Genomic DNA, 26,747 nt, shown 5'->3' with positions numbered 1-26,747 from the left:
GCCATTTACAGCCAGTCATTTTTGGGTGGCCTAAGTTTCGGTGCACTGTAGTGCTCATGGTGTAAGATGCTGAAAAACATTAGGATCTGAAGCTGCTTCTGTAGAATAATGTCTCTCAGCTGCCACCAGTCTCATTGATTCACCAAACTAAAACATGTGCTTTAATTTCCAGATTGATTAAGTTATTCCTATTTATTTTTAGAGAAACTGCTTAAAGAAATGTGCTTCATTCCCATTGAATGATTTTCCATTAATGGCATGTTGAGTCAAGAAAATCAAGATTTGGAAACTATTAGCTAAATTTGCTAACGGTTTTTACTCTTTAAGTTAAAAACTACTGGCAGGATTTCCTATGAAAATGAAACATTTGTGACCCAGGAGCACAAAACCAGTCATAAGGGTCAAATTTTAAAACTGAGATGTATATATTATCTGAAAGCTGAATAATGATGTTGATGTGTGGTTTGTTCGGAGGAATATTGAAATATTGATCAAATTGCCTTTAAAGTTGTCCAAAAGAGGTTCTTAGCAATGCATATTAATAATCAATAATTCAGTTTTGATATATTTACGGTAGGAAAACTGTATCACCAGTATCTGTGATATGCTGTTGAGCATCACATTATACAGCACTGTGCTTGCAGTGGAAGTCTTTCAGGTGAAGTTAGTTCACATCAGAAATGTGCAGCTCAGATTTTGGTTAAAATATTTATATGCATTCTTACGTAAAACTGTATTTTGACACTTGTCTCAGTGTACCAGCTCCAGACTTCGATAGTAAGTCCATCACTGTGAACACAACTGTAAGTAAAGGTTTCAGAGGACACTTGAGGATGCTCAAGAGCCGGATCAGAAACACTGCAGATGAAGGCTGAGGAGTGTGGTACAGGGGCAGATTTGGGACCATGCGGGAGTCTCTCAATAGTTTAATTATTAGTGATGGCTGAGCGGAGCGAGTGTGTAGCAGATGGTGGACTGGCTGCTCTGTGCTCCTCCAGTGACTTCAGAGAGAGCGAGTGGTGAGCAGACAGATGGTGAAGGTTTGTTTAATATTCACTCTGCCACAGTGGCAGCAAAAGACCAAGTCACTGGGATTCAGGGATGAGCTGCTCGACTGACGGACAGGGGTGATGACAGATGGGACAGACGATGTTTCTGCAGAGAATCCAAGGACTCCTGCGTGTTTTAGTCTGCCGAATCAATGAGAAAGCTATTAGGACGCATCCTTCCAGATGTGTCACAGGTGAAGCGCTGAACAACCGCTGCTGCACACCTGCAGTCAAACCTGATCTGATCACTTCATGTCATTGAAATGTTTTTAAGCACCTTACGTCATGAGCGCTGTAGCTTTAAGTAGGGGTGTGTGATGTATAAAATCTGCGATACCATTGGAATTGTTGTTTTAATCATGTGCCATTTGACATTATCAAGTATTTTACAAAAAACCATTCAAAACACCCAACACTGGGAACACTCCCCATAACACCCGATGTACTTGCTACATAGGGCATCTACGCTAATATTAGTCTGTTTCTCTCTTATTCCGAGGTATTGAAAAGTGTTAAAATGAAAGTATTATTTTAAGAAATATTTCATCTGTTCTCTGTGTAAGCTAACATGCACTGCATGGATACCCATGATGCATTGCCATTCTGAAGATGATGAAGATAAATGAATACTTCAAAGGTTTTATTTGCATCTCAAGGTTTATTCAAAGCTTCCCCACAGAAACCCACAGAGTACAGCTCCAGTCATAATCTTCACTTACTCCAATTTAATCAATCAAAACTTTAGATTCCGAGAGATTTCCATTACAAACTCCAAACCCACCATCTCAAACAGACGTGAGGAGGAAGAGGGATCTTCAGAAGACGCAGGTCTGATCTGGTCAGGCTTCTGCTGTTGTAGGAAGGACTTTGACGTAGAGGGTCTTGGTGTTCAGAGTGTGCAGAGAGGACGGCTCCAGCTCTGAAACACAACCACAATCAATCACACACAGCCACCAGCTCAGCTTTACAGCCCATTACTCATCTGCACTCGTGTTTTCTTCTCATCTTATAAGAAAAGAGTCCAGCGTCTGTGAGAGGAATGACGCGCTAGACGGACTCGTGTCGTCTCGGAGCAGAAGACCGGAGCGCACCACGGTCTGACAGCAGAGGCCTCTGGGATATGACCTGCTTTCTTTAAGACACTAACAAACAAACCAACTCTCTTCTGATCTGCTGGGCTTCAGATGAAGAGCATGAGTCTGGTGTTCAAGGACGAACAGGGCTTCTGCTCTGAGATGAGTAACCGAACGAGGAGACATGGTCTTTATTTCCAGATGTTTTACAGGAACACTGATGTGCCGAGGAAGAAGACGAGGGATCGAGAGCAACGCTTCTCACGGCCACAGGAAACCTGCGCCTGTCGGGAGTTTCTGAGACAACTTTGATATTATAGCAGCTTCTGATTCTGTTTTTTCTCAAACACAGGGAACTGCTTACAGATGAGTTACTGCTTCGGTCTGGAGATCAGGAGTGAAGATGTCTTCCAGTGGAGAGAGTGTGGGAGCATGTGACTAAATCAACCCCCAAACACACACACACACCGACTCGCTCTCTTTCTCTCTCTCTCACACACACACACACACACACACTCGCTCTCTTTCTCTCTCTCTCACACACACACACACACCGACTTGCTCTCTTTCTCTCTCTCACACACAGACACACACACACACACAGACACCGACTCGCTCTCTTTCTCTCTTTCTCACACACACACACACACACACACTCGCTCTCTTTCTCTCACACACACACACACAGACACACACTCGCTCTTTCTCTCACACACACACACTCTCTCTCTCTCACACACACACACTCTCTCTCTCTCTCGCTCTCTCTCACACACACACACTCTCTCTCTCTCTCACACATGCTCTCTCTTTCTCTCTCTCACACACACACACTGCCTCTCTCTATCTATCTCTCACACACGCTCTCTCTTTCTCTCTCGCTCACTCTCTCACACACACACACACACTCTCTCTCTCTTACACACACTCTCTCTCTCACACACACACAAACACACTCTCTCTCTCACACACACACACACACAAACTCTCTCTCTTACACACACTCTCACTCTCTCTCTCATACACACTCTCTCTCTCTCTCACACACACACAAACACACTCTCTCTCTCTCTTCTCTCTCTCACACACACACACACACACTCTCTCTCTCTCGCACACACACAAACACACAAACACACACACACTCTCACACTCTCTCTCTCTCACAATTCAATTCAATTCAAATGAGCTTTATTGGCATGACTGTGAAACAGCACAATGTTGCCAAAGCAATAAACCGTGAACAAGTTATACATATATATATAGATGTACAGATATGTAGATAAAAATAATAATAATAATAATAATAACAATTATTATAATAATTATAATAAAAAAAAAAAAAAACTATTCATGTCAATATTGTACATATATAATCACAAAAAAAAAATTAGTGGATACAGGGTAAATATTTACAGAGAGCATTGCTGAAGAACAGGAGTTTAGTTTTTGTCCCTCATGATGTGACAGGAGGACACATACTGCGCTGCGAGCTGGACACACTTCTCTTTCTCTCCCAAAATATAACTGAGTTTGTCTATGTCGCTTGCTTGCCTGAATTCAGGCACAATTTGAGCTATTAGGGTAAAGTAGTGGTCTCTAATGTGTTCATATTTACTGCAGTGTGTGAGGAAGTGCAGTTCGTCCTCTACGAGTCCCTCTGTGCAGTGAGGACACAGTCGGAGCTCTCTCTCTCTCTCCACACACACACACACACACACACACACACACTCTCTCTCTCTCTCCAGCTGTGTTTGTGTCGGCCCGTCTCCACACACAGACGGTGATCACTCAGACGATACTTCGTCAGGAGCTTTCTCTTACTATAGTCCTTAATTTTGATCAAGTAAGGTGCCAATTGATAGCTAGTCTTTAATCTATAGAAGTATTTTAATTTGTTAATTTGTTCTACTTTGATCTGCCAATCATGGATGTATTCTTCCTGGGTTAGTTTTCCAATTTCTTTAACTTTTGCGTGTCTTAATTGAATGGTTGAGCGGAGTTGGTGTTTCTCCACTAAATGGTGCATGGGGTCACTCTCTGGGTGTCCTGTCCTGTACATAAGAGCGCAGTGATGGTAATCATCTGTCCGTGTGTCTGATAGATGGAACCAGAACTTGGCTGTTCTCTTCTGGATTTCTGCTAGAAGAGGGAATCTGCCCAGTTCTGCCCTGCAGCCGAGACTAGGGGCGTTGATTGGTAAGGCCCAGTCTCTACTGTAATCTTCTAATAGCGAGAGGCTTTGGTGTAGCCCCTCTTCATGAGGTGACAAGAGCAGAAGATCGTCAGCGTACAGGAGACATTTGATTTCTCTGCCCTCGAGGGTCAGACCAGGACAAGGGGACTTCTCAAGTGCTGATGCCAGTTCATTAATATAGATATTAAACAGAGTCGGGCTCTCACACACACACTCTCTCTCTCTCTCTCTCTCTATCTCTCACACACGCTCTCTCTTTCTCTCTCGCGCTCTCTCTCTCTCTCACACACACACACACTCTCTCTTACACACACTCTCACTCTCTCTCTCATACACACTCTCTCACACACACACACACACACACTCTCTCTCTCTCTCACACACACACACACACTCTCTCACACACACACTCTCTCTCTCTCTCTCACACACACACACTACATCATCAGTAGATTCAGACTGTGATGTGAAATAAACGTGTGTAATCAGTTGAACGATTCATTAAAAATGAACGCTGTAATTAATAGTGCTTTTAAACACAACTCGTGCTGAACTAGTGAAAGCCATCTTCATGTAACAGTGTTGCTGAAACTGTAACTCAGTACATTTCTGTCAATGTGCTTTCAGTTATCACATTAACCTAGTCCTGTTTTTCTTTCATCAAGTTTTAATCAACTAAATGTCTGAGCATTTTAATCTGTCATATTTTCATCATATAATGCATATAATGGTTAAACTAAATCAAATAATTACTGTATATATACAGTAACACTGCAGCTTCAGAAGACTTCTGCCTAATCACTGTGTGAGAGCATATGAACGTTCTCCAGTGATAACAGTAAATGATGCAGAAATATGAGCATCTCACTAACCCTAACGCTATAGTAGGAGTGAACGAGAGACGACGCGCTCCTCACCTTCTGTAAGCTCTTGGTTCAGGCAGAGCACCAGCTTCCTTCCTCTCAGGCCGAAGACCTTGGCTGTTTCACGCAGCAGATCAGGGAAGAGCAAGGCGTTCTTCCCCACCGGGTTCATTAAGAGCAGCGTGGCCACGTCTCCAGTCTGACACTCTGCAGGACACACACACACACACACACACACACACACACACACGTCTACTGCATCAGAACCTCATTATTCAATAATCAGTATATTTTAAGACTTTAAACAAACTCAGGCTCAGTCAGTAAGCTGTAATGTTAGCAATTAATATTGAACATCATCTAAGTATTGCTCACCCACTTGTTCTTAATTTGACATGATCTTAATTTAAAATGTGACCAGTGTTATTTTAGGAACTGTTATAGTTTTTTGTAATATATTCTATGCTTTAATTGTTATATGTTATGTTTTCATGTTAATTTTAGTTACATTTGATTCAATTATTTTGTTGTTTTTTGTTGTTTAAATTATTTTGTTAAATATTTTAATAATTGTTTTTTTTATGGCTGTCGGTCGATTAAAAATGTTAATCTAATTCATTACAGGGTGCTGTGAAAATACCTTCAAAAGATCATTTAAAGCTGTTATTGTGTTAAATGTTTAAGCTACAACAGCCAAACAAAGTATGGACCATAAAAGAAGATCATTTGAGAAACATCTCAGAATATTTTGTTGCCAAAAACAAAAACATAAAAAACAACAAAAAAAACAAAAAACGAACAGCTCTCTCTTTGAATCACTGATCCACATGATTCTTTCAAACGACTGATTCATTCAGAAACTAAACACTGCTGTGTTGCTCACAGATGCACGACAATTCTGCGTTGGCTTTATAGATTATGTTTTTGCTGGCAAAATTGAATAAAAACATACAATATTGTGTTTAAAAACAGCACAACATTTATTATTTACTGAACTATTGTATTAAATCACATTTTCAGTCGTGTTAAAAACACCACTCGTGTGATATTGCTCTCACTGCTCGTGTGATATCACTGTGATATGAGACAAAAACTCATACAGGGCAATTGTTTTTGCCCAATATCTTGAATTTTAGGACACAACTGCATCTATGCAGTCAACAGTCGACTAATAAGACGATGTACAGATCTGGGGGCGGGGCCAGTGCATTTAATTCACTAAACTGACAGCCCTACTTTTGATATGAATGGAGATTAGGAAGTGATGTGCATATGTTTGTTTGTGTGTATGCACATATGATGTGATGAGATGTGTGACGAGTGAAACGCACCGGCTGGACTGGCGTTCATGAGCTGCAGGTTCACATACGGACACAGCAGAGATTCGGAGCTGCTCGGGTCTGCAGGACTCGAACCCGAGGTCACCGTCAGTGTTTTCCCGTTCAGGGACATCAGGTCAGTCCCAGCGTTCAGCGCTGGAAGAGAAAAACACAGACTGAGCGAATGCTTTTCACCAGAACACAAGCACAGATAAACCAGTCTCAGTACCAACAGTGATGCATTCTGGGTGTTTCTGAGCTGGAGGTGATCTTTCTCACCTGTCTTCCCATTGAATATGGTCACAGGTCCACCGTTGAGTCCAAAAACACTACAGCAAACAGTCTTGAGCCGCTCCAGGTCCAGTATCCCATCACCCTTGGGGTTCTCCAGCAGAACCACACCGTCTGAGAGACACATGAATGGAGAAGAGTAAGCACAGCTCTGAGAGAACAGCACTCATCACAGAGGTACAGCGGGTGACGTACCTTGCTGTTTGTCCTTCAGCGTGACTCTGAGGTTGACGTAAGCGCAGGCCGCGGTGGTCAGGAGCGCTCTGGAGACGGAGGACCCTCGCACGATAGTTAACTCCAGATCCGAGCCTTTCAGCTGCCACACAAACAATCACAACCTGATCCTTCTGAGCAAGACTGGCTGATGCAATCTACACAGCACAACATGCACGCAGTGCTCTTCTCTCTCGTTCACCCAGGAATTAAAATCCTGATGTTTGTTTTCTGAGGATCTGGATAACTGGTGATAATGCTGACTACTGTTCACTGACCTCAATATATCGCCAGGAGCCACAGGTTAACTTTGTGTTCCCTGTATCCAGATTTTTACACTCAAATATAAGACTTTAAGAACTTTTTACAAACTGCACAAATAAAATGAATACCATAAGAGCAGGACAGGGTGATGTTTATAGTAACATGACTGTAAAAAGCATGATTTATGGTTTAAAAAAAAAAACATTTTAAAGAAAATGGATGCATCAAAAGTTATTATATTAGTTTATAAAATTATATTCACATTTAGTCATTTAGCAGACTTGTTTTGATCCACCAGTTCACATTTACAGCTCTGTGTGTTTACAGGGTACAAACATGGGCCACTTTTTGTATTGGTCTGAACAAAAACAGCAGCCTTACTGAAAATGCACATTGCTTCTCTTCCAGCAGGTGGCGCTTTTGGCAGAAACACAACTCTTTCCCCAGTAAAGCAGTACTTAAAGCAGCAGCAGCACTCATGATCATTTAATGAAATCATTGACTTTCGAAGTTAAATTCTGTTGAAATCGTAAGTCTTTTTATGGCCTTAAATTGAAGACTGCATGTTTTTTGACTCTCAAAGTGACTGTAGCCATTGACTTGCATAATAAAAATCACCAGACACCACAGTTTCAGCTAAAGATCTTCTTTAGTGCTGTACTGAAGAAAACAAGTCACCTACATCTCAGATGTCCTGACACAGAGTAAACGAACAGCAGGTTTTCATTTCTGAGCGAACGAACCCTTTAACACATCTTCATTCAAAAATATACTTATTGGATTTATGGTATAGGGTTTATAACATGAGAGGAAAACAGATGTTATTTGTTAATATTCAATTCAGTTGTGCAAACCGTGACAAATACAACTGAAACAATTCTAGCCTTGCACTTAGGGCCATTAAAAATATAAATTAATATTGTGTGAGATGATCTGCCAATACAAGACATATTTTGTGTGTGTTTCGGTCATTGGTTTAGTATGCTTGTGTTGCATGATTTGCCAGTCTACTAGCACACATATTCAGAGGTGTATTTAGCTTCATAACTGAGGTATAAGAGCTGGGATGAACTGAAAATGTTGCTGTTCAGTCACCCTTACTTAAAAAAAAAAAAATTCATATTATTATATATATTTTGTTGTTGTTGTTGCATGCTGTATGTGGTAAGTACACTAGCACTGAAAAAGAAACAAATTTCACTAGCTGGCAACCATGCAATATTTTATGGAGCCGCATATGGAGGACCAATTCTGCAGAAATTAAAAATAAATAAATAGATAAATAAGTAAATGTAATAAAAGGAAAATAAATAAATAAATGATGTGATAAAAACAAAAATAGTTCTTTTGAAATAAAATTTTATCCTGAATTATATTTTTATTTTATATTTTAATTTGTGTATTTATTTTACATTTATTTTTATTCTTTTTAACATTTATTTACTTATGTTTATTCATTTTTTATATTTAATTAATTAATTTTTAAATGTATTTATTATATGTACTTATTTATTCCCACATGTATTTATTTCCAGATTTATTTATTTATTTATTTTTACTTTTCTGTGTGCAACATGTAAATGAGGGAGGCGGTCCTTGTGGATCCCTGGAGAATGATTGGTCGAGAGCTCACGCAGAAGCATCAGACTAAACCAAAAACAGAGATGGGAGTTTAAGAGCTGGATGTGTCAGATCGACTGGAGAGATCCAATATATTTTCACAAATTCTGATTTATTATGCTGAATTATTTAATAGTGACTGAATTCAGTTATTTATCCTCATAGTTACATCATTAAGCCTGGAAACACAAACATCGTCATTCTTCAGTGGATGACGCCTCTAGACAAACTTAACGGAGGTTTCTGCGGCGTGTGTTCATTTTGTAATTACAGAGAAGATTACACAAAAACATCGTGAATATAAGGTTATCATAAAAGCAGTCGCACTAAATGTCTCTGTAGTCTACTCAGGCTCACAATGCTTTTTGGAAACGCGACCCACTGGCATAAAGGCTTGATATTAGACGCTTGGTATTTGCAAACTCAGGGACTCTCTCTAAAGTCAAATACATTAGCATACACATTTCTAACTGCAATAGCATTTTAAGAGAATAGCTTACAGTCACAAAGCCAACTGTAAAGTGTTCTTTTACGAGTCAGGTATATTCAGTAATATTTACATATGATGTGTTCATTTTATAAAAAAAATTAAAAAAATCGAACACATATGTTGTATTTAACCTAAGAGATGGTCCCTAAACTTGAATATCGAGCGTCTAGCGCAAAAGCAACTTTATGCAAGCGGATTGCGTTTCCAAAAAGCACAGTGAGCCCGAGTAGACTACAGAGACATTAGTGCGACTGGTTTTATGATAACCTTATATTCACAATGTTTTTGGGAGTCTTTACTCTGTGATTACAAACTGAAGACAAGCTTTGGAAACCTCCACCAAACTCATAAACGATGTTGATGTTTCCACACTTACTGATGTAACTAGGAGGATAAATAACTGAATTCAGTCGCTATTAAATGATTAGAAATAATGTGAATCTGTGAAAATATATTGTATCTCTCCAGTTGATCTGGCACATCCAGCTCTCAAACTCCCATCTCTGTTTTTAGTTCTCTAGAGCTTTCGACCAATCATTCACCAGGGATCCACAAGGACCGCCTCCCTCATTTACATGTTGCACACGGAAAAGTACAAAGAACTACATGAATAAATAAATCTGGAAATAAATACATGTTGGAATAAATAAATATATATAATAAATACATAAATACATACATTAATAAATACATTTAAAAACAAATAAATAAATTACATATAAAAATGAATGAAAGTATAAGTAAATAAAAGTTAAAAAGAATAGAAATACATATAAAATAAATACATAAAGGAAAAAAGTTACTTAAAATAAAAATTCAGGATTAAATTTTATTACAAATGAACTATTTTTTATCACATCATTTATGTATTTTCCTTTTATTACATGTATGTATTTATCTATATATTCATTTATTTATTTTTAATTTCTGCAAGTTTAGTCCTCCATAGCCGCATATAACATGAAGACAAAATGTAAGCATTAAGTTTTAATTATTTCCTACAAATTTATCTACTTATATTCAGCACATCATGTGTGGGGCTCCATTTTATTCAGCTCATTGTTTGTGTAAAAAGTGCATGGTGTATGGTATAATTACTCTAATAACAATAAAATAATAATGTACTATAAACAAATAAACAAGGTATTACAGAGGAACCTCAAAACACATGCAACACTGAGGAAAAAAAGGTTTCCCTCTGAATTAAATGTGTTCATAAAGCTGAGCTCAGCTTTCTGTCATTGTATATATTCGTATGTGTTGATTTGAGTTATTCATTATTTCTTTCCCAAACAGTCATGCGATTGTGGAACATTTGGAGAATGAATATAGAAATGTAATCAGAAAACGATGATAATTGCAGTGTATACACCATCAATAGTTCATTAGCTCTTATCGTTCTGTACAGATGTTGGTATTAGCAGGAGAATAAAGGGAAGGGTGGATCAGTATCTGTGCATCTCTAAATGAGTTCAGCATCACCTGTGTTTTCTCCTGGACGATCACACTGGCATTCTGGGCCACAGGATAGGGCTTGAGAGGAGCTTTAGTCGTGGCCAAGATGAAGTCTGTGTGTGCTTGGATGACTTTATCCAGGTATTCCCCGGCCGGCTGACTGCTGTAATACACCGTGATCTCGTCTGAAGGGACCAGATGACCCTGAGACCACATGTTTGACACATTAAAAGACACATACGCAAGATTACAGGAAAAAGAAAAACTGATTGATCTTACTCTAGTCTCTAATATTATTTGATTTTAAAAACATACAGTAATATTTTAGAATATCACAGGTTAAAATAACTTTTCTATGTGAATATCTGTTAAAATGTAATTGATTGATGTGATCACGTGTCAGAGGATCTTTCACTGAGGTGATTCAAAGTGCTTTACATATAAAAGGAATTAAAATAATCATAAAAAATTATCACCACAATAAAACAAGGGATGTAAAAACTTGATGAATTAAAACAGTTAAGAATAAAAATTATTATAAATAAAATACAGCACAATACATTTGGACATCACACAGTGCTCATTCAGTAAATGCACAGCTAAACAGATGAGTTTTGAGTCTAGATTTAAATGTGACTAGTGTTTTAGCACATCTGATCTCTTCTGGAAGCTGATTCCAACTGCGGGCGGCATAGTAACTAAAGGAGGACTCCCCTTGTTTTGTGTGAACCCTTGGTATTTCTAACTGACTCGATCCTAATGAGTGGTCTGTTAGGTTTATATTCAGTGAGCATATCTGAAATATATTTCGGTCCTAGGTTCATTGAGTGATTTATGAACCAGTAAAAGTACTTTAATCAATCCTAAATGTAACTGGACACCAGTGTAAAATGTGTTAATTGAAAAATTTCTGGCACATCCAACTTTTAATTTCATTAATACATTGGCAGAGGCAGTCAATGAGGCTGTAGTCATTTGGAGATAAGGCTAGGTAAATCTGTGTATCATCAGCATAGATGTGATAGGCAATTTGGTTCTTTCTCATTATTTGACTTAGTGGAAGCATATACAGGCTAAACAAGAGCGGTGCTAGAATTGAGCCTTGTGGGACTACACATGTCATGGACGTCCACTTAGACTTATGCTCTCCTATGCTCACATAATAGCCTCTCCCTTCTAAGTATGACCTGAACCATTTGAGTACCATCCCAGAAAGCCCGACCCAGTTTTCCAGTCTCTCTAGTAGTATGTTATGATCGCCGGTGTCAAACGCAGCACTGAGATCGAGCAAGACCAGCACCCATATTTTGCCAGAGTCACAATTTAAGCGAATATAATTTATTATCTTAATGAGTGCTGTCTCTGTGCTGTGATGCAGTCACAGGTATCCATTTGAGTTTAAGTAGTGGTTCAACTGTTTAAAACTACCTTTTCAATGATCTTCCCTATAAAAGGAATATTTGATATTGGTCTATAGTTCAAGTCAAGTTTATTTGTATAGCGCTTTTTACGATACAAAACATTACAAAGCAACTTTACATAAAAATTACGTTTCTACAATATTTAGTAGTAGCTTTTAAGTTTTGACTGTCAGTTTGTGCGCATATGACAGGATTTTTCAAAGGAATTAATACAAGACAGTTAACAACTGCAGTTTTCAGATTTTCTTTTTATTTTTGTTAAAAAAAAAATTTCCACAGAGGAAATTAAAGTTTGAAATTTGAAATCTTTTGTAACATTATAAATGTCTTTACTGTAAGATTTGATAAATTTAATGCATCCTTGGTGAAAGGATCCTTATCAAAACTTTTGATGATTTTGATTAATGAAAGAATGTGGCTAGATAAATATGGTAACAGGTCAAATATGGTAACAAACTCGTATAAAAAGAAAGTGAAAATATTCTTGTGTTGGATGACTGCTGATTCTCTTTGGCTGATCATTTATTACACACAAGTCTCCCGGTTGTAAAGAACAGCTCATTTAAACTGCCTTCAGTTTAAAGAGTAAAAAAAACAGATCTGTACTGGGAAACGTCCGCAAGCGCTTATCATTGTCCCAAAGCAGACGCTATGACAAAACAAACGGCCTTGCTATGGAAAACAGGCTTGGGCATTCAGTACCTTTGAACAACAAGGGAAAAAAACACAATGGCTTGTGCTCTTCCATGAGCCTCGCTCACTCCGGGCCAAGCAAACACTGAAAAATTAATTCCCTCCCATGGAAAATTCCCTCAGATTTCTTCAGACTTTCAATAAGAGAGGAATTCAGGCCTGGCAGGTGTCCCGGGCCCTACCCCCTCACATATAGAGCACAGTGGAAAAAAACGTTTGTTTATTAAGAAAAAAGAGCCACGAAAAAAGCATGGGGGGCGAGGGAAGGAATCGGTCTTACTTTACTGAATTCCAAACAACTTCAAAGTGCTGCTGGTCTTTGAAGTGATAGTTCACCCAAAAATTAAAATGGTGTTTTTCTGCTTACCCAAGATGTAGGTGACTTTGCTTCTTCAGCAGAACACAAACTGAGATTTTTAACTGGAACCGTTGCAGTCTGTTAGTCATACAATATAAATGGATGGGAATCATGGCTAAAACACACAAACACACACACACACACAAACAAAACCAAATTAAACCCTGTGGCTCGTGCCGATACATTGATATGTAAAGACATAAAACGGTCGGTTTGTGCAAGAAACTGAACAGTATTTATATTGTTTTTTTACATCTGATTCATGTAATGTGCAAACTGTTAGAAGAGGAGTCGTTGTCATCTTTATTTTTTATGGCGATGCAGACTTATAAGTGCATTAATCCCACCTATCTCTCAAGTAGACCATTATCACTCTATCTACAATCACAATTAGGAGTGTCAATGGTCCACTTGAGAGATACGTGGTGCTAATGCATTTATAATCTTATATGCGCTCTGCCATAAAGCAAGAAGAAGAAGATGCCTCATACTCCTGCTGCTAAGGACGTGCTCAGGAGCTCTAAAAGTTTGGACATTGCGTGAATCAGAGGTTAAAATACAATATAAATACTGTTCAGTTTCTTGCACAGACCGCTTGTGTTTTTACATATCAGTGTATTGGCACGAGTTTTGGTTTTGTTTGTGTGTGTTTTTTTTATGTTTTAGCAATGATTCCCATTCACTTACATTATAAGAGTGATAGACTGCAACTGTTTCACAAAGTCACATACATCCTGGATGTCCTGGGGGTAAACAGATAAACATAAAATTTTTATTTTTGGGTAAATTACCGTATTTTTCGGACTATAAGTCGCCCCGGAGTATAAGTCGCATCAGTCCAAAAATACATCATGACGAGGAAAAAAAACATATATAAGTCGCATTTATTTAGAACCAAGAACCAAGAGAAAACATTACCGTCTCCAGCCGTGAGAGGGCGCTCTATGATCTCGCGGCTGTAGACGGTAATGTTTTCTATTGGTTCATTTCTCTCGGTTCATGTCAAATTAATTTTGATAAATAAGTCGCACCTGACTATAAGTTGCAGGACCAGCCAAACTATGAAAAAAAAGTGTGACTTACAGTCCGGAAAATACGGTATCCATTTTAAGTGCACTCTGGGTAATTACTAAATTATAAAGTTGCTAAAGACTTCAAAATTGTAGTTTTTCACTATCCATGCATAAACGTTGTTTTCTCAAAAACACAATCATGTACATACATTTTTTTTTACATATTATTGTAGCCCAGTTTGTACTGAACACAGTGTTTTCAGACTTGTATATGATACATATTTGTATATTTGTATACAAAAATCAGGGCATGTCAAAACTTCTCCAGGCTCCCAAAATCCCCCTGGACCCCTTCAGTGTCACATGATCTTCAGAAATCATTCTAATCACACTTTTATTCATTGAGGCTGAATTAAACTGACTGACACTAATATAATTTATGTTACAAAATAATTTACATTTCAAATAAATGCTATTCTTTGGAACTATTTGCTATTCTTATTCTGAAAAATTAAATGTATGATGTTTTCAAAGAAATATATTGTGCAGCACAACGGTGTTCAACATTGATAATAATCAGAAATGTTTCTCGAGCAGTAAATAATAATTTTTTCACGATTTCTAAAGATCATGTGACACTGAAGACTGGAGGAATGATGCTGAAAATGTAGTTTTAAGCACAGGAATCAATTACAGTTTAACAGATATTCACAAAGAAAACAGATATTTTAAGTTCTCACAATTTTTACAGCTTTTCTGATCATATAAATCCAGCATTGGTTAACAGAAGAGACTTTTTCAAAGACGTGAACTCATCTTAATGCTGTATTGTACGTCATGTTTTCTCACCTTCTTGCGCAGCTTCTGGATGCGGTTGATGACCTCGCGGGCCACGCCTTCATCCTGCATGGACTGATCGGGGGTGACGTCCAGAAGAACCAGGACCTGTGAGAACACAGGGTCTGTTCAGATCAGAGCACTGCAGGAGCACGGCTTCAGACTCAGTGAGAGCAGAAAGAGCACCTGAGCGTCTGAATGTGCCTCATACTGGGACGGTGTTCCTGAGGTCTGATCGAAGCTGTACATCAGACGCAGATCGTCCTCGTGCAGCTCGTGACCGTCCACAACGATGGACCCTGCAGAGGAGAAACAGACGTGAGAGCTTGATTTGAGGGAGTTTTCCAAGGCTAAGCGAAACAATGGCAGCTCAACAGCTTGGGAATATTTTATTTTCCATTGTCAAATCCCCACAGGTTTGTGTAAAAGCAGAGTGAGGGATATCAGACATTGAACGTCTCCAGGAACTCCAGATTCACATCTCATCTCTTACAGCACAGTGTCTCCGTCTTATCCAGCGTTCTGCTCATCACAGCATCAGTGATACGGATGAGAGGCATGAAACGGCTTTAGAAAGGGGAGCGATGCTATCAGATCAGATTGAGCTCTTCTCAGCTTCTTCTCTGCTCACGCTCACACGGTTCATGCACCTCCACACGTATGACTTCTTAATGCACCGAGAATGCTTTATTTGTCCCCAAAATCACAAGATTTACCTAGTTATTTATTTATTTTTTGGGGTTCCTTTATGGTTTAATTAAATTTCAGTAATCAAAAACATTCAAATCAAATCACTTTTGTAATTTAGCAACAATGTAAATAAAAATAACTCTTTACGGCCCATCGACATCCACTGGGGGTTAAAATAAATATTAATAATCAATCAATCAAAAATATATATATATTCTGTCTTCTCTGTTGGAATTTTTCTAGATTTAAACACTGGAAATTAATGCATAAAAACGTCTACAATTTTAATATTTAATCAAACCAAAACTTAATTATTTTATCTTTTTTTGACAAACAAACTTCTGCAGAATCAAGGTTTGCTGTTAGAAATAAAACAAGGAAGACAGATAGTGATATGTCTTGAAGATATTGTGTTCAGTGTGTGACGTTCGGCTCGTTTGTAATTGATGATTCTCATTGCTCTAGAATCCTCACTAGACACCACACACTTTCTTTGGCATGTTTACATGCTGCACATTGAGGAAAACCTTTACAAGCTGAAGTATGACTTGAGAGTGAACTTTTTTAATAGTTTTTTGTATCTCGACAGCCCCAGACCTCATGTACCCTCATCAGGGTTTCCTATAATCCTCCTCGTGTGTTCGGCAGGAGAATGAACTGATGTATGCGGTACACACCTGTCCTCTGGAAGATCTCCAGCTCTTCACTCTTCAGCTCTTTGATGGATGCAGTAACAGATTTAAATGCCCCTTTCAGCCGTTTGCCCAGCACCATGTGATCAGGTTCAGCTCGCAGACGAATGCCGTATTTGTCCTTGTCAGTGGACAGAGTGAGCTGACGGACATTCAGCTCCTGATGGGGAAAAATACATACGACTCTGTGAATCACGTAAGATGTAAATCAATCAAGTAGAAAAATGTCATGTCATCACTGAATCAGTGCAGTGAACTGAATGATGATCAGATCAGATCTCACTGCATTATTACTATTAACAGCCCAATGAATGTTTGGAAATGTAAACTGATCATTTCTACTGACACACGACAGAAAAACATAGAAATATCTGACTTAAAACCATTTTTATCTGGTGAAAACACTAGTGCATTCTGTCCTCCAGTAAACCGTCTCAGCTTCTGATGGATATGAATGCATTCACATATCCGCATCCCATTTCATCATCCGCGCGGAGCGATTCTCTCATGAATATATTTGTGCGTGGAGCGCTCTGATCAATGGCAGGCGTGTGCCGCCCAATGCTTTCTCTATGGGAGTGTTTAACAGTCGAGCGCCGCAGACACAGAGAGGCTAATTTTAGCTCGGAGGCCCAGTCCACCCATAAATCACTGCAGCAGGGGCTGGAGATGAAGGACGCAGCGTTTGCTCTCTCACACACACACACACACACACACAGTGATGTAAAGGTCTCTGCTCTGTGCTCAGAGCTGCTCCACGCCAGCAGGGGGAGCTGCAGAGCCGTACGAACAGTGCTTCCTGTTTTAATAACACTTTGAGATATGATTTCTCTGCAGTTGCTGTCTCTAATATAATAGCGCCTGTGATCTGCACTGGAAGTCAACAGTGTAGAGATTTGCCAGATGCAATTTGCACATTTCACACATTTCCAAATACCAGCCATTTGTGGGGTGCTTGGGTATTTTATTTTTTAGCAAATGCATTGAGTAAATGATCTGAATGACAGATTTGGGGCGGACTGATGGGTGCTGAGTGACTGTGAGCGGCACACTCAATGCCAGGAGAAACGAGAGCGTGGACATAAAGAAACCGTCCAGGAGGAACCGCACTGAAAGCAGACAATGCTGGCGTTTGGAAATCACGCGCCACGCTCTCCTGCCTGCCTTTTTTAGAAGAGCCTAGATAAATATTCATGAGGTGACATTAGCATAACGAGCTGCGTCTGAATAAAGAGCTCACTAACACTGCTGACTAGAGAGAATAACCACTGCACGTCTCTTTAAATCCATTTCTACTGGTAGAAAACTCCTCTGATGACATCTGCAATGCTCAATACATCAGGCAAGATCTATACATAATTATTAGACTGTATCTGTAAATAAGTTACTACTAGTTCTAATTTACTTTTACTACATAAAAATTGGTTTACAGATATCAGTGATTTTACTTTGACAAGTCTACGTTTAATCTACTAGTATGAACAGAATTATGGCCTTTATAATTCTACTTCGAGTGTTCTTCTGGATACCTTTAAGTAAACCGATATGAACGAGATTTGTAGAAATGGAGAATATATTTTTAATTAGAACAGTTAATTTGTACAGACCTGAAATTAAAAAAACGGTGGAAGTCAAAACAATATGGGAAAGGTTTTCACTAGAAATAAAGTGTTATTTGTAGATCAAGCTTCAGTACAGATATCTACTGTAGGTTAAACCAGTCAAGCCTGAACTAGGACTCGTCATGCACAGAGAGTTAAGACTGACTTAACTTCACTCAGATTAGAAGTTGATATTTGTTCAAGTCTAATAAGTGTTAAAACTGATAGCTCTCAACTACACTGAAATGTTCAAATGTAAACATTACATATAGTCAATGGTTAAATAAACGGAAAGGAACCGTATTGGTATCTGTATTTGTTATTTCTACATTAATTTAAAGACTCAATGGGATATTATTGCAATGCATATTTAAAAACTATAATGTTATACATACACAGAATGTTATACAGAACTTTTTTTTTTTCATTGTTTAAAAAGTAAAAAATTGTTCACTTGCAGAACACAAGCTTCTCGAGGCACATAAGTCTGAAGTAATGAATTCAGGTAATGTGTGCAGAGCCAGTGGTAGTTTAGTAGACAAACATCAATGCCTTGGATTTAATGTGAACAGCTATTGGAAGCCAGTGCAAATTGATAAACAGAGGTGTGACGTGTGATCTTTTCGGCTCATGCATAAGAAATGCATTTGTTTATTTTATTTTTTGTATGGTAATACCATATGCATACAGTAAGTTACATATAATTGCAGAATGAACCACTTTTAATGATCTTGAAATCTTCAGTCCTCATTCACTGCGTTTTCCCGGGACAGAGCGAGCAGCTAAATGTGAACTCTCACCTCCAGGATGTACTTCTGCAGGGACTGGATATCTGTGAGCGCCTCAGGGTCCTGATGGATCACCACCACCTCCTTCAGCGGATACTGAAACAGATCCCAGCACAGTCAGAGTCAGAGTCAGCAGCTCAGCTCACGACCGAAGCTGCACCGCTCCATCTCACCTTCACCGGCAGCGTCTTCCTGTCCCGGATCACACGGCCCAGCTCGATGACCGACTGCATCTGAGACACGGCGCTCTCGATGCGCTTGTCAATCAGAGACTCCCTGACACACACACACACACACACACACAGCAGGTCACCTCTGAGAGAACAGTAACACAGGACACTTGGTGCATTTATAAAGCAGCAGAGACGGACTGAAGGGTGAAGGACCTTCGGAGCGTTTTACTGCTCACAGCAGAGTCCAGCTCGTCAGAGGAACTCTGGGAAACGTGTTTACAGCCGGACGACATTAAAGGACACGCTAAATCATGTCAGCTCACACAAGGACACACAAGGACCGTCCTGAATTCACTCTGAGAGGACACAATTAAACCACAAACGCTCTTCTTTACGAGGAAGTTCATGGAAGAAGGAAAAACACACACTGTCTTTCAAGAGATTGGGATGATTATCTTAGATGAATAAGAAGTACAACATTTATTCAGAAAAGAAATATTTTCTAACAATACCGTTCAAAAGTGAGGGGTCTTTCTATTTCTTTTTCAAATAAATGAATGCCTTTATTCAGCAAAGTTGATAAAAAGGACAGTAAATACTTATATTGTCCTAAAATATTTCCTTTTTGAATAAATGCGGTTCTTTACAACTTTTTATTCAACCAAACAATACCGGAAAAACTATGTTTCTACATTTATAATAAATCATCGTATCAGAATGATTTCTGAAGATCATGTGACACTGAAGACTGGAGGAATGATGCACGTCACAGAAATAAATGACAGTTTATGTAATATAAAACAGAAAGCTCTTATGCAACTCTGATAAGCAGAAGAGACTTCCTAAAAAACAACCACTCGTACTGATGCCAGGCGTCTGATTAGCAGCGTGAAGGCTAGGCAGGAGAGCGATGGCGTGTCTGAGATGTGAAGGCGCTGTGTACCTGACGTGCGGCAGCATGAGGTAGTGAATGCTTCCCGTGTCCTTCTCCTCCACTGACGCCGGGTCGATCAGATGACGCAGGTTCTGGTACATCAGCTCCGTTATGAACGGCGTGAAGGGAGCCTGAGACCAAGAAACACGCCATTAGTGAAGGAACACAGCAATAATAGCACACCTCTCCATCTAACCATCACGACACAAAGCCAAGGTTAATAACAGACCCCACACTCAGAATAACCAGGATTTTCTTTGGTTTTCTTAAACCTTTCACTCTGTCATCATCTGCTTAAGCAATAACCGCACAATGAGGATTTATGGAGATTAATTTAAATACAATAAATACTCAGATTCACTGAAGAGAGAAATGGGCCATTGACTGTCTCACGCCCTGATTATCTCTCTAATGATTTAGCCAATTACCTATTGGGCCAGTAATTAATTACCACAGTAAATGAGCTCTACTGACGCCCTGCCTTCATAATTATGAAAGGTTGATCAGCTATTACACAGCAAAATCAGCTTCTTATTCTACCATTTTCTCAAAACAGAGTTTTGCACTTTAAGTTAGGGACTGTCTCTATTATTATTGTTTTTTCCCAGTATATACAAACCAGTGTTTTTAGTGATTTTAATTGTAGTACTGCAGCATTAATTCTTCCACCAGCATTGCTACACTTCTATCGTTTCATCACACTCCACTGAGAAAGACCACATCTCTTCTGAAGTATGCAGGAGCTGCGAGCGCTGGCGTGACTCACCATCAGTCTACACATGGAGAACAGCACACTGAAGAGGGTCTCCAGGGCTCGCATGCAGTCTTCAGTACCACTCTCACCCTGAACACACACACACACACACAGAGAGAGAGTGTGAGAGAGAGGCTAACAGCTGCAACACACTGCCTCAACAGCACTGTCACAACACTGCATCATGTGTGAGCCTGCAGGACCAGCTCTGTGTTTACACTCATGTTAACAGCAGTTTGTACAGAGCCATGATGAGAGATGTATATACACAGACTGAGCAAGATAAACTGAAAAGCCCAAAATAAAGCCCAGATTTAATGTTGATCCAGATTTAATGCAAAGAGTTAATCAGTGAGAAGCCGTTTTCTCAATATTAATGAATGCGAACGGACTTATGACAGATACCTGGGGCACACCTAACTTTTTAAAAAGAATATTTCTTGTCAGAACATTTGAATGAGCCAAACTGATGAGAAACAATGAGATATAAGAAAATTAGTACAAATTATAAAATTTGTAGTACTGGAACATTTGAGAAAACCTCACTAAACGTGTCAAATTTTCATTTGTGAAGATATTATTTCTTTATACACTTTTTTTTTTTTGCATAAATGCTTAGTTAATTTACCTAACTCAGCTTTACCATTTGCATTGAGAAATCTTTATATTATGGTTTATTAATGCCTACTGTAAGTTTATACAAAATGTACATAAAATTTAGATCACAACAGAATGTCTTTCATGTCAACGGGGTTAAATAATTTTGATTAAAAAAAATCTTACCTTCTCTAATATTTCTCTCATAGTTCCTTACATATTCCATACATATTTTTTTTTTGAGTTGCAGACCTCACACATATTCCTTTCTATAATAGTGAATAATGGAGATAAAGAGGGCCCATGGGACATTATCTTCTCCCAATACACCACAAAAACACTACAGCACTTTCTGCAGTACTGCATAGAAATGTTTTGCATAACTGTGGAAGAACGAATTTGTGGCGTATTTGCAAAATGGGTCCATCTAAACCACAGGGACAATAAAGGTGATTAACATTTGTTAAATACACCAAAACTGCACTTGTAAGATTGCATAGTTGCACCGTTCATCAACAAAGCAGCATAATACTGAGGTTGTTATAAAACACATGATCTTATGAACGTGCGAGTGACTGGACCAGGAAAACAAAACAGGGAAAAGCTAGCCAAGCTGGTAAACTTTATCTTTCTATCATAATACAAAATCCGACCAGATATAAACTAACATGCACCTCTTATCCACTGCGCCCTAATAAGAATATGCACTGATAATGGATTTCTTTGTCTGTCTGTTTTTTGTTTGCAAATGGACCAAGTATAGATTTATGCACATTATGGATGAAAGACATTGAGGGATGAGATATCTTTTTAAAATAACAGATCTGTGCATTACGGCCTTTATAATGGTTTAAAGTGTGGCTCACATTTATCACAAACTATAGACTAGAGGCTAGAATAAATATATTTGTCTTTCTTTCTTTTGATTAATAAAGAAATCTGAAACATGACCAGGATATTTCTGAGATTGGCCAGATGTTCTTGAGTGTGTGTGACTCATATCTTGCCCACCTTCAGCCGTCTGCGGTTCGTCCGCACATACCAGTTGGTGAGCATATCCACGAACTTGACAAGTTTGGGGACCACTGTATAGAGTCTGTACGCTGGAAGCACAAGCACACAAACAGATCTATTTCAGGCCGTCCTTGTTGTCAAACCACTGCAAGTGTAGGAGTTACCCATTAATTGGTGTGCGAGTAAGCGCTGGTCACTCACCTCCCATCTCATCTCTGAAGAACTGAATGAGGGACTGAGTGAAAGACTGGATCCATTTATCCATGATGTTGTCACTCACGCTGACTGTGCTCTCGTTGTACAGGAACTCGACGGCCTCTTCCTAATGAGAGCAGAGGAGAGAGCTCATACTGTCTATATGTGTGTGCTTCTTCATTTCTGCATACTGGAAGAGAAAGCACTGAGCACATCTAGACACATCTACTCTACTGACTCTCAAGGGGAAGTTTGGGAGGAAGATCATGGCCAGTTTATAATGGTGACCCAGTTCTTATTCACTCAAGATCTTCTCATTTCTAGTTGTCAAACCTCATTTGAGCTTGCATTCGATTCAAATATGTATATATTTCCTGCTCAAGAAACATTTCTGATTTTTGATCAGTGTTGAAAAAAGTTATTTTTTGTGTGGAATCAGTGCATTTTATCTTTCAGGAATTGCTGAAAAATCTTTTGAAGTCGTTTGTAACATTATAAATGTCTTTAAAAAAAATAAAATAAAACTGCATATGGATGAGGTTTTAATTATTAAAATTCAGATTTCAAGAGGTTTGCTGCTGAGGCCACAAAAACTAAACTAAAAGTTGTGCGCTGACTGAGCAAAGTCTTGCAGTTGTGTGGCTTCGGTGGATGAAAGAGGCTCTGAGGCGTTTCAGGAGACCGGTCGGATCGCACCTTCTGCAGTCTCTGCACGTTCTGCACCAGGAAGCGGTAGGCGTTGTACCAGGGCAGGAAGACGTCTTTGAGCACGTCTCGGACCCCTTCTTCTTTGAAGCGCAGGTTCTCGGCACGGACCACGGGGGAGTTAATCAGATACAGTCTGGAAGGACAGAAGCGATGAAATCAGAGCTGAAAGAGAAGGGGTGCAACGATGCCCTGCGAGCCGGCTGAAAATCAATGCAAATATGTGACGATTCAAACCGGTTAATCGCGATACAGCTGGGGGCAGGAGATTTCTTTTCATTTTGACTCTGTATAATGTATTTTGTAGTGTTCATAAGGCAGGGCTGCTTTGTTTACAGCGAAAAGCATTGAAATACTGCATCTCTGCTGTTCTATAAGCGCCACCTGCTGGCAGAGAGGGAACCTGCATCTCATTCAGCACATTTACGGTTACGGTTTGTGTTTTATGTTGTGTAGCTTCACAAAACTAAAGTCAGACCATTCTGATTTTGCTTCAGATTTTGAAATTAGTCTAATTTAGATTAAAAACTGCAGCATCTCGGTTTGGATTATGACTAAAATGAAGTGGTTGCCTCTGAAAAGGCAAAGACAAAACCTTAGTTTGTTTAATATGAAGAGATTTATTTTATTTGGTGTGGGGTTTGTTTTAAAATTTCAATTGAGTTTTATTTGACATATTTCAATTTCACAAAAGGAATGTTCAGCATTTCGTCCAAACAATAATAAAGTAACTTTTCAAAATCTAATTTTGTTCATCATCCTGAACTACACACACTGATTGTGCGTTCAATCTACTGTGTCATGATGATGTGAATCAGGTCAGGAGATGGATGTCCAGGAATGTGTGTATGATAAAGGGGTGTAAAGTCATGGTCATAGCATATGTGAGAGCGTTTAGTGTGCACAGCCCCATATGGACGGACATAAATATCTTATTATTACCCATATGCCCATGTTGAGAGGGATTGCACATGGCTCACAGATTCATATGTGTAGACCGAGTGCAGAAGGAGCATGTTTTGTGTTAGTGTATGTTGTGGTTTGCTCACCGGAGCGCGTCTGCGCCGTAGCTCTGCACAATCAGGCTGGGGTCGGGGTAATTCTTCTTACGCTTGCTCATTTTCTGTCCATCGCTGAACACACAACACACACGTTAGCAGAGATTCCAGGTCAGAGAGTCAGTGTGGGACGAAGTGTGCGCGTTACCTTGCCAGGACCAGGCCGTTGACAATCACGTTCTTGAACGGCGGTTTCCCAAACAGAGCGGTCGAGAGCACCAGCAGCGTGTAAAACCTGCAGCGGAGCGACACATGACACACGTGCTGCACAAACAGCTCAGGTACACTCACTATAAAGATGAAAGACGAGCGACTGCTCTCAGATTTAGATTAACAGGTCCTCAACCCACCACAGAACAAATAACTCTGATTCATTCTGTAAATGCAATGCTGCATCAGATCAATCTTAAACCTTAAACTGTCTAAGTTTCCTGTCTAAATATGTTTATTCTCTTTCAATACAGTGTTCAGGATGTAAAATGCTGTTTTCTTTTTGTAAACCGCAGATGTTGGAGCATAAGGCTGTCTTGCATGCTTTTTCCGATAAACAATTCATAAGTGATCTAAAACTGGGATTCTGATGCTCGGTGGATCGATGGGAAATGTGTGGGAATTATAAATGAAGCGTGTGGAATAAGCTGCAGTCACATGTCTCACAGCTCTGTAAATACATGCATTATTCAAAAGAAGAAAAAAAGAAGTGTGAATCGCAATACGAAGTGTCTGGGTCAAATTTAACCTCACAAAATTAGTACGATTTGCCTAAAGAAATGTACCCCTCCCTCCCGGTTTCCATTAATGCAAAAGGGAAAAAAGTAAAGTTATCCTAGAAAACTTTTACTTTACAATGTAGCACTATTTCCGTACAGTAGTGAGGATTCTGTGGGAAAACACTTCATTGCATCATTTGTTCTTTACTGTCTAACATCATATATATACACATACACCTGCCGTCTATAATCTTGGCACTTTCTGAGAGATCTACTCATTTTCCGCTCCAGGAATGAACAGTGGAGGGGGTTCTCACCATCCTCTGGTCTGGTCGATGCCCTCGGCGATGAAATCAGCCGGGAAGGCGTCCTCAAACTCACGCCTGTTCTCAAACGGGTAGTGCACCTGGGCGTAGGGCATACTGCCGCTCTCGAACCAGCAGTCGAAGACCTCCGAGACCCTCTTGAGCTGCCCCTTCCCACAGCGGGACGGGATGGTCAGGCCGTCGATACTGCCACACACACACACACACACACACACACACACAGAGAGAGACACACACACACACGCACACACACACACACACACACACCTGAGTGAGGCTTCTGCTGCTCGGAGGCTGTGATGACGAGGCGGTCAGGTGTCTCTGTGGCTCACCTCTCTCTGTGAAGATCAGATACTTTAATTCCTGTCAGCTCCTCCAGCTCGGCCGTGGAGCCCACACACACCACCTAAACACCACCCAAGAACCAACACTCAACACCATCTCCTGAACATTCATCTGCTCGTGAAATCACCACGACCGATCTACACCCAAATGATTCAAGCACTAGTATTTTCAGCATGCAGCTTAAAAATGGTTTCAAGTCAGATATGTCTATCTTTTGATGTTGTGTGTCAGTAGGAAATAACGGTTTATGTTTGCAAACATTCATTTGGCCGTTAATTTGAGATGTTTGTGCTGCACACAGAGATGTGATCTGATCATCATCAGTAGGTCTGGAGTCACATGAAGAAACCGAACACACTGAGACAGACTCAATCCAGAAGAACTGTGTCTCCGAGACGCTTCGAGAAACCATTAACCAGCTGGTTAAAATACTAGTGCTCTAACCATTTTGGACACCACTGGACAACACAGATATGAACTGTCCAAGATCCATCAGACTGTTGGGAAAAATATGCATTCAGTAGGAAATAGGCACATTTTAGTGCAAACTTAACACCGTCCAAAAAGCAGGACAGCCTTGATTTCCTCCAGGTGGGCAGTGAAGTTTACCATAAAGTGTGTTACTAAAAGTGAGCGGAGAGGTTGGGCTGCTGTCCCCATTTTCGGCTGGTCTCAGGTAATGTGGCCCAGATAGGGCCGCCTCAGCAGAGAGCAAGAGCGCTGTGCTTCTGGCCCCGCTCCGCTCCGCTCGGGGAGACGGTGGCACTCCAGAGACTCGCTCCTGGAAACAACTCATTATGCTATTTTCAGGAAGCAGGTCGCTGTCCTTCTTTCCAGCAGCTCACTTCAGCCAACAACCTAATTCTGACTTCCCACAAGTTGAGCTTTTAAGAAAAGCACGCTAATAAGAGCACTTAAAGACCATTACCAATGTTTAAGACAGTTATCCTTCTAAGAAGACTCAAATGAAGAAGGCATTCAAAGTTAGACAAAACACAGCTAAAGACAG

At 39.6% G+C, this 26,747-nt stretch overlaps 1 protein-coding gene across 1 annotated transcript in view; it reads right to left on the bottom strand.

The window, feature by feature from the left end:
- Positions 1-1,687: 1,687 nt before the first annotated feature.
- iars1 (isoleucyl-tRNA synthetase 1) overlaps positions 1,688-26,747 on the bottom strand; it is a 53,660-nt gene continuing 28,600 nt past the window's right edge. Inside the window, exons 15-34 of the mRNA XM_026240828.1 lie at positions 25,726-25,799; positions 25,385-25,579; positions 24,506-24,592; positions 24,349-24,432; positions 23,291-23,435; positions 22,601-22,721; positions 22,397-22,488; positions 20,801-20,878; positions 20,044-20,165; positions 19,101-19,203; positions 18,940-19,023; positions 16,524-16,698; positions 15,343-15,455; positions 15,169-15,264; positions 10,862-11,038; positions 6,988-7,108; positions 6,781-6,906; positions 6,514-6,657; positions 5,237-5,389; positions 1,688-1,968 (exon numbers count right to left, since the gene is read on the bottom strand). Of these exons, the coding sequence (XP_026096613.1) occupies positions 1,889-1,968; positions 5,237-5,389; positions 6,514-6,657; positions 6,781-6,906; positions 6,988-7,108; positions 10,862-11,038; positions 15,169-15,264; positions 15,343-15,455; positions 16,524-16,698; positions 18,940-19,023; positions 19,101-19,203; positions 20,044-20,165; positions 20,801-20,878; positions 22,397-22,488; positions 22,601-22,721; positions 23,291-23,435; positions 24,349-24,432; positions 24,506-24,592; positions 25,385-25,579; positions 25,726-25,799 (2,370 nt within the window). The 3' untranslated portion in view covers positions 1,688-1,888. The remainder of the gene's footprint in view (positions 1,969-5,236; positions 5,390-6,513; positions 6,658-6,780; positions 6,907-6,987; positions 7,109-10,861; positions 11,039-15,168; positions 15,265-15,342; positions 15,456-16,523; positions 16,699-18,939; positions 19,024-19,100; positions 19,204-20,043; positions 20,166-20,800; positions 20,879-22,396; positions 22,489-22,600; positions 22,722-23,290; positions 23,436-24,348; positions 24,433-24,505; positions 24,593-25,384; positions 25,580-25,725; positions 25,800-26,747) is intronic.

This window comes from Carassius auratus, linkage group LG36F, assembly GCF_003368295.1.
Source record: "Carassius auratus strain Wakin linkage group LG36F, ASM336829v1, whole genome shotgun sequence".
Classification (NCBI taxonomy): domain Eukaryota; kingdom Metazoa; phylum Chordata; class Actinopteri; order Cypriniformes; family Cyprinidae; genus Carassius; species Carassius auratus.
This window is presented reverse-complemented; position numbering and strand designations above follow the sequence as displayed.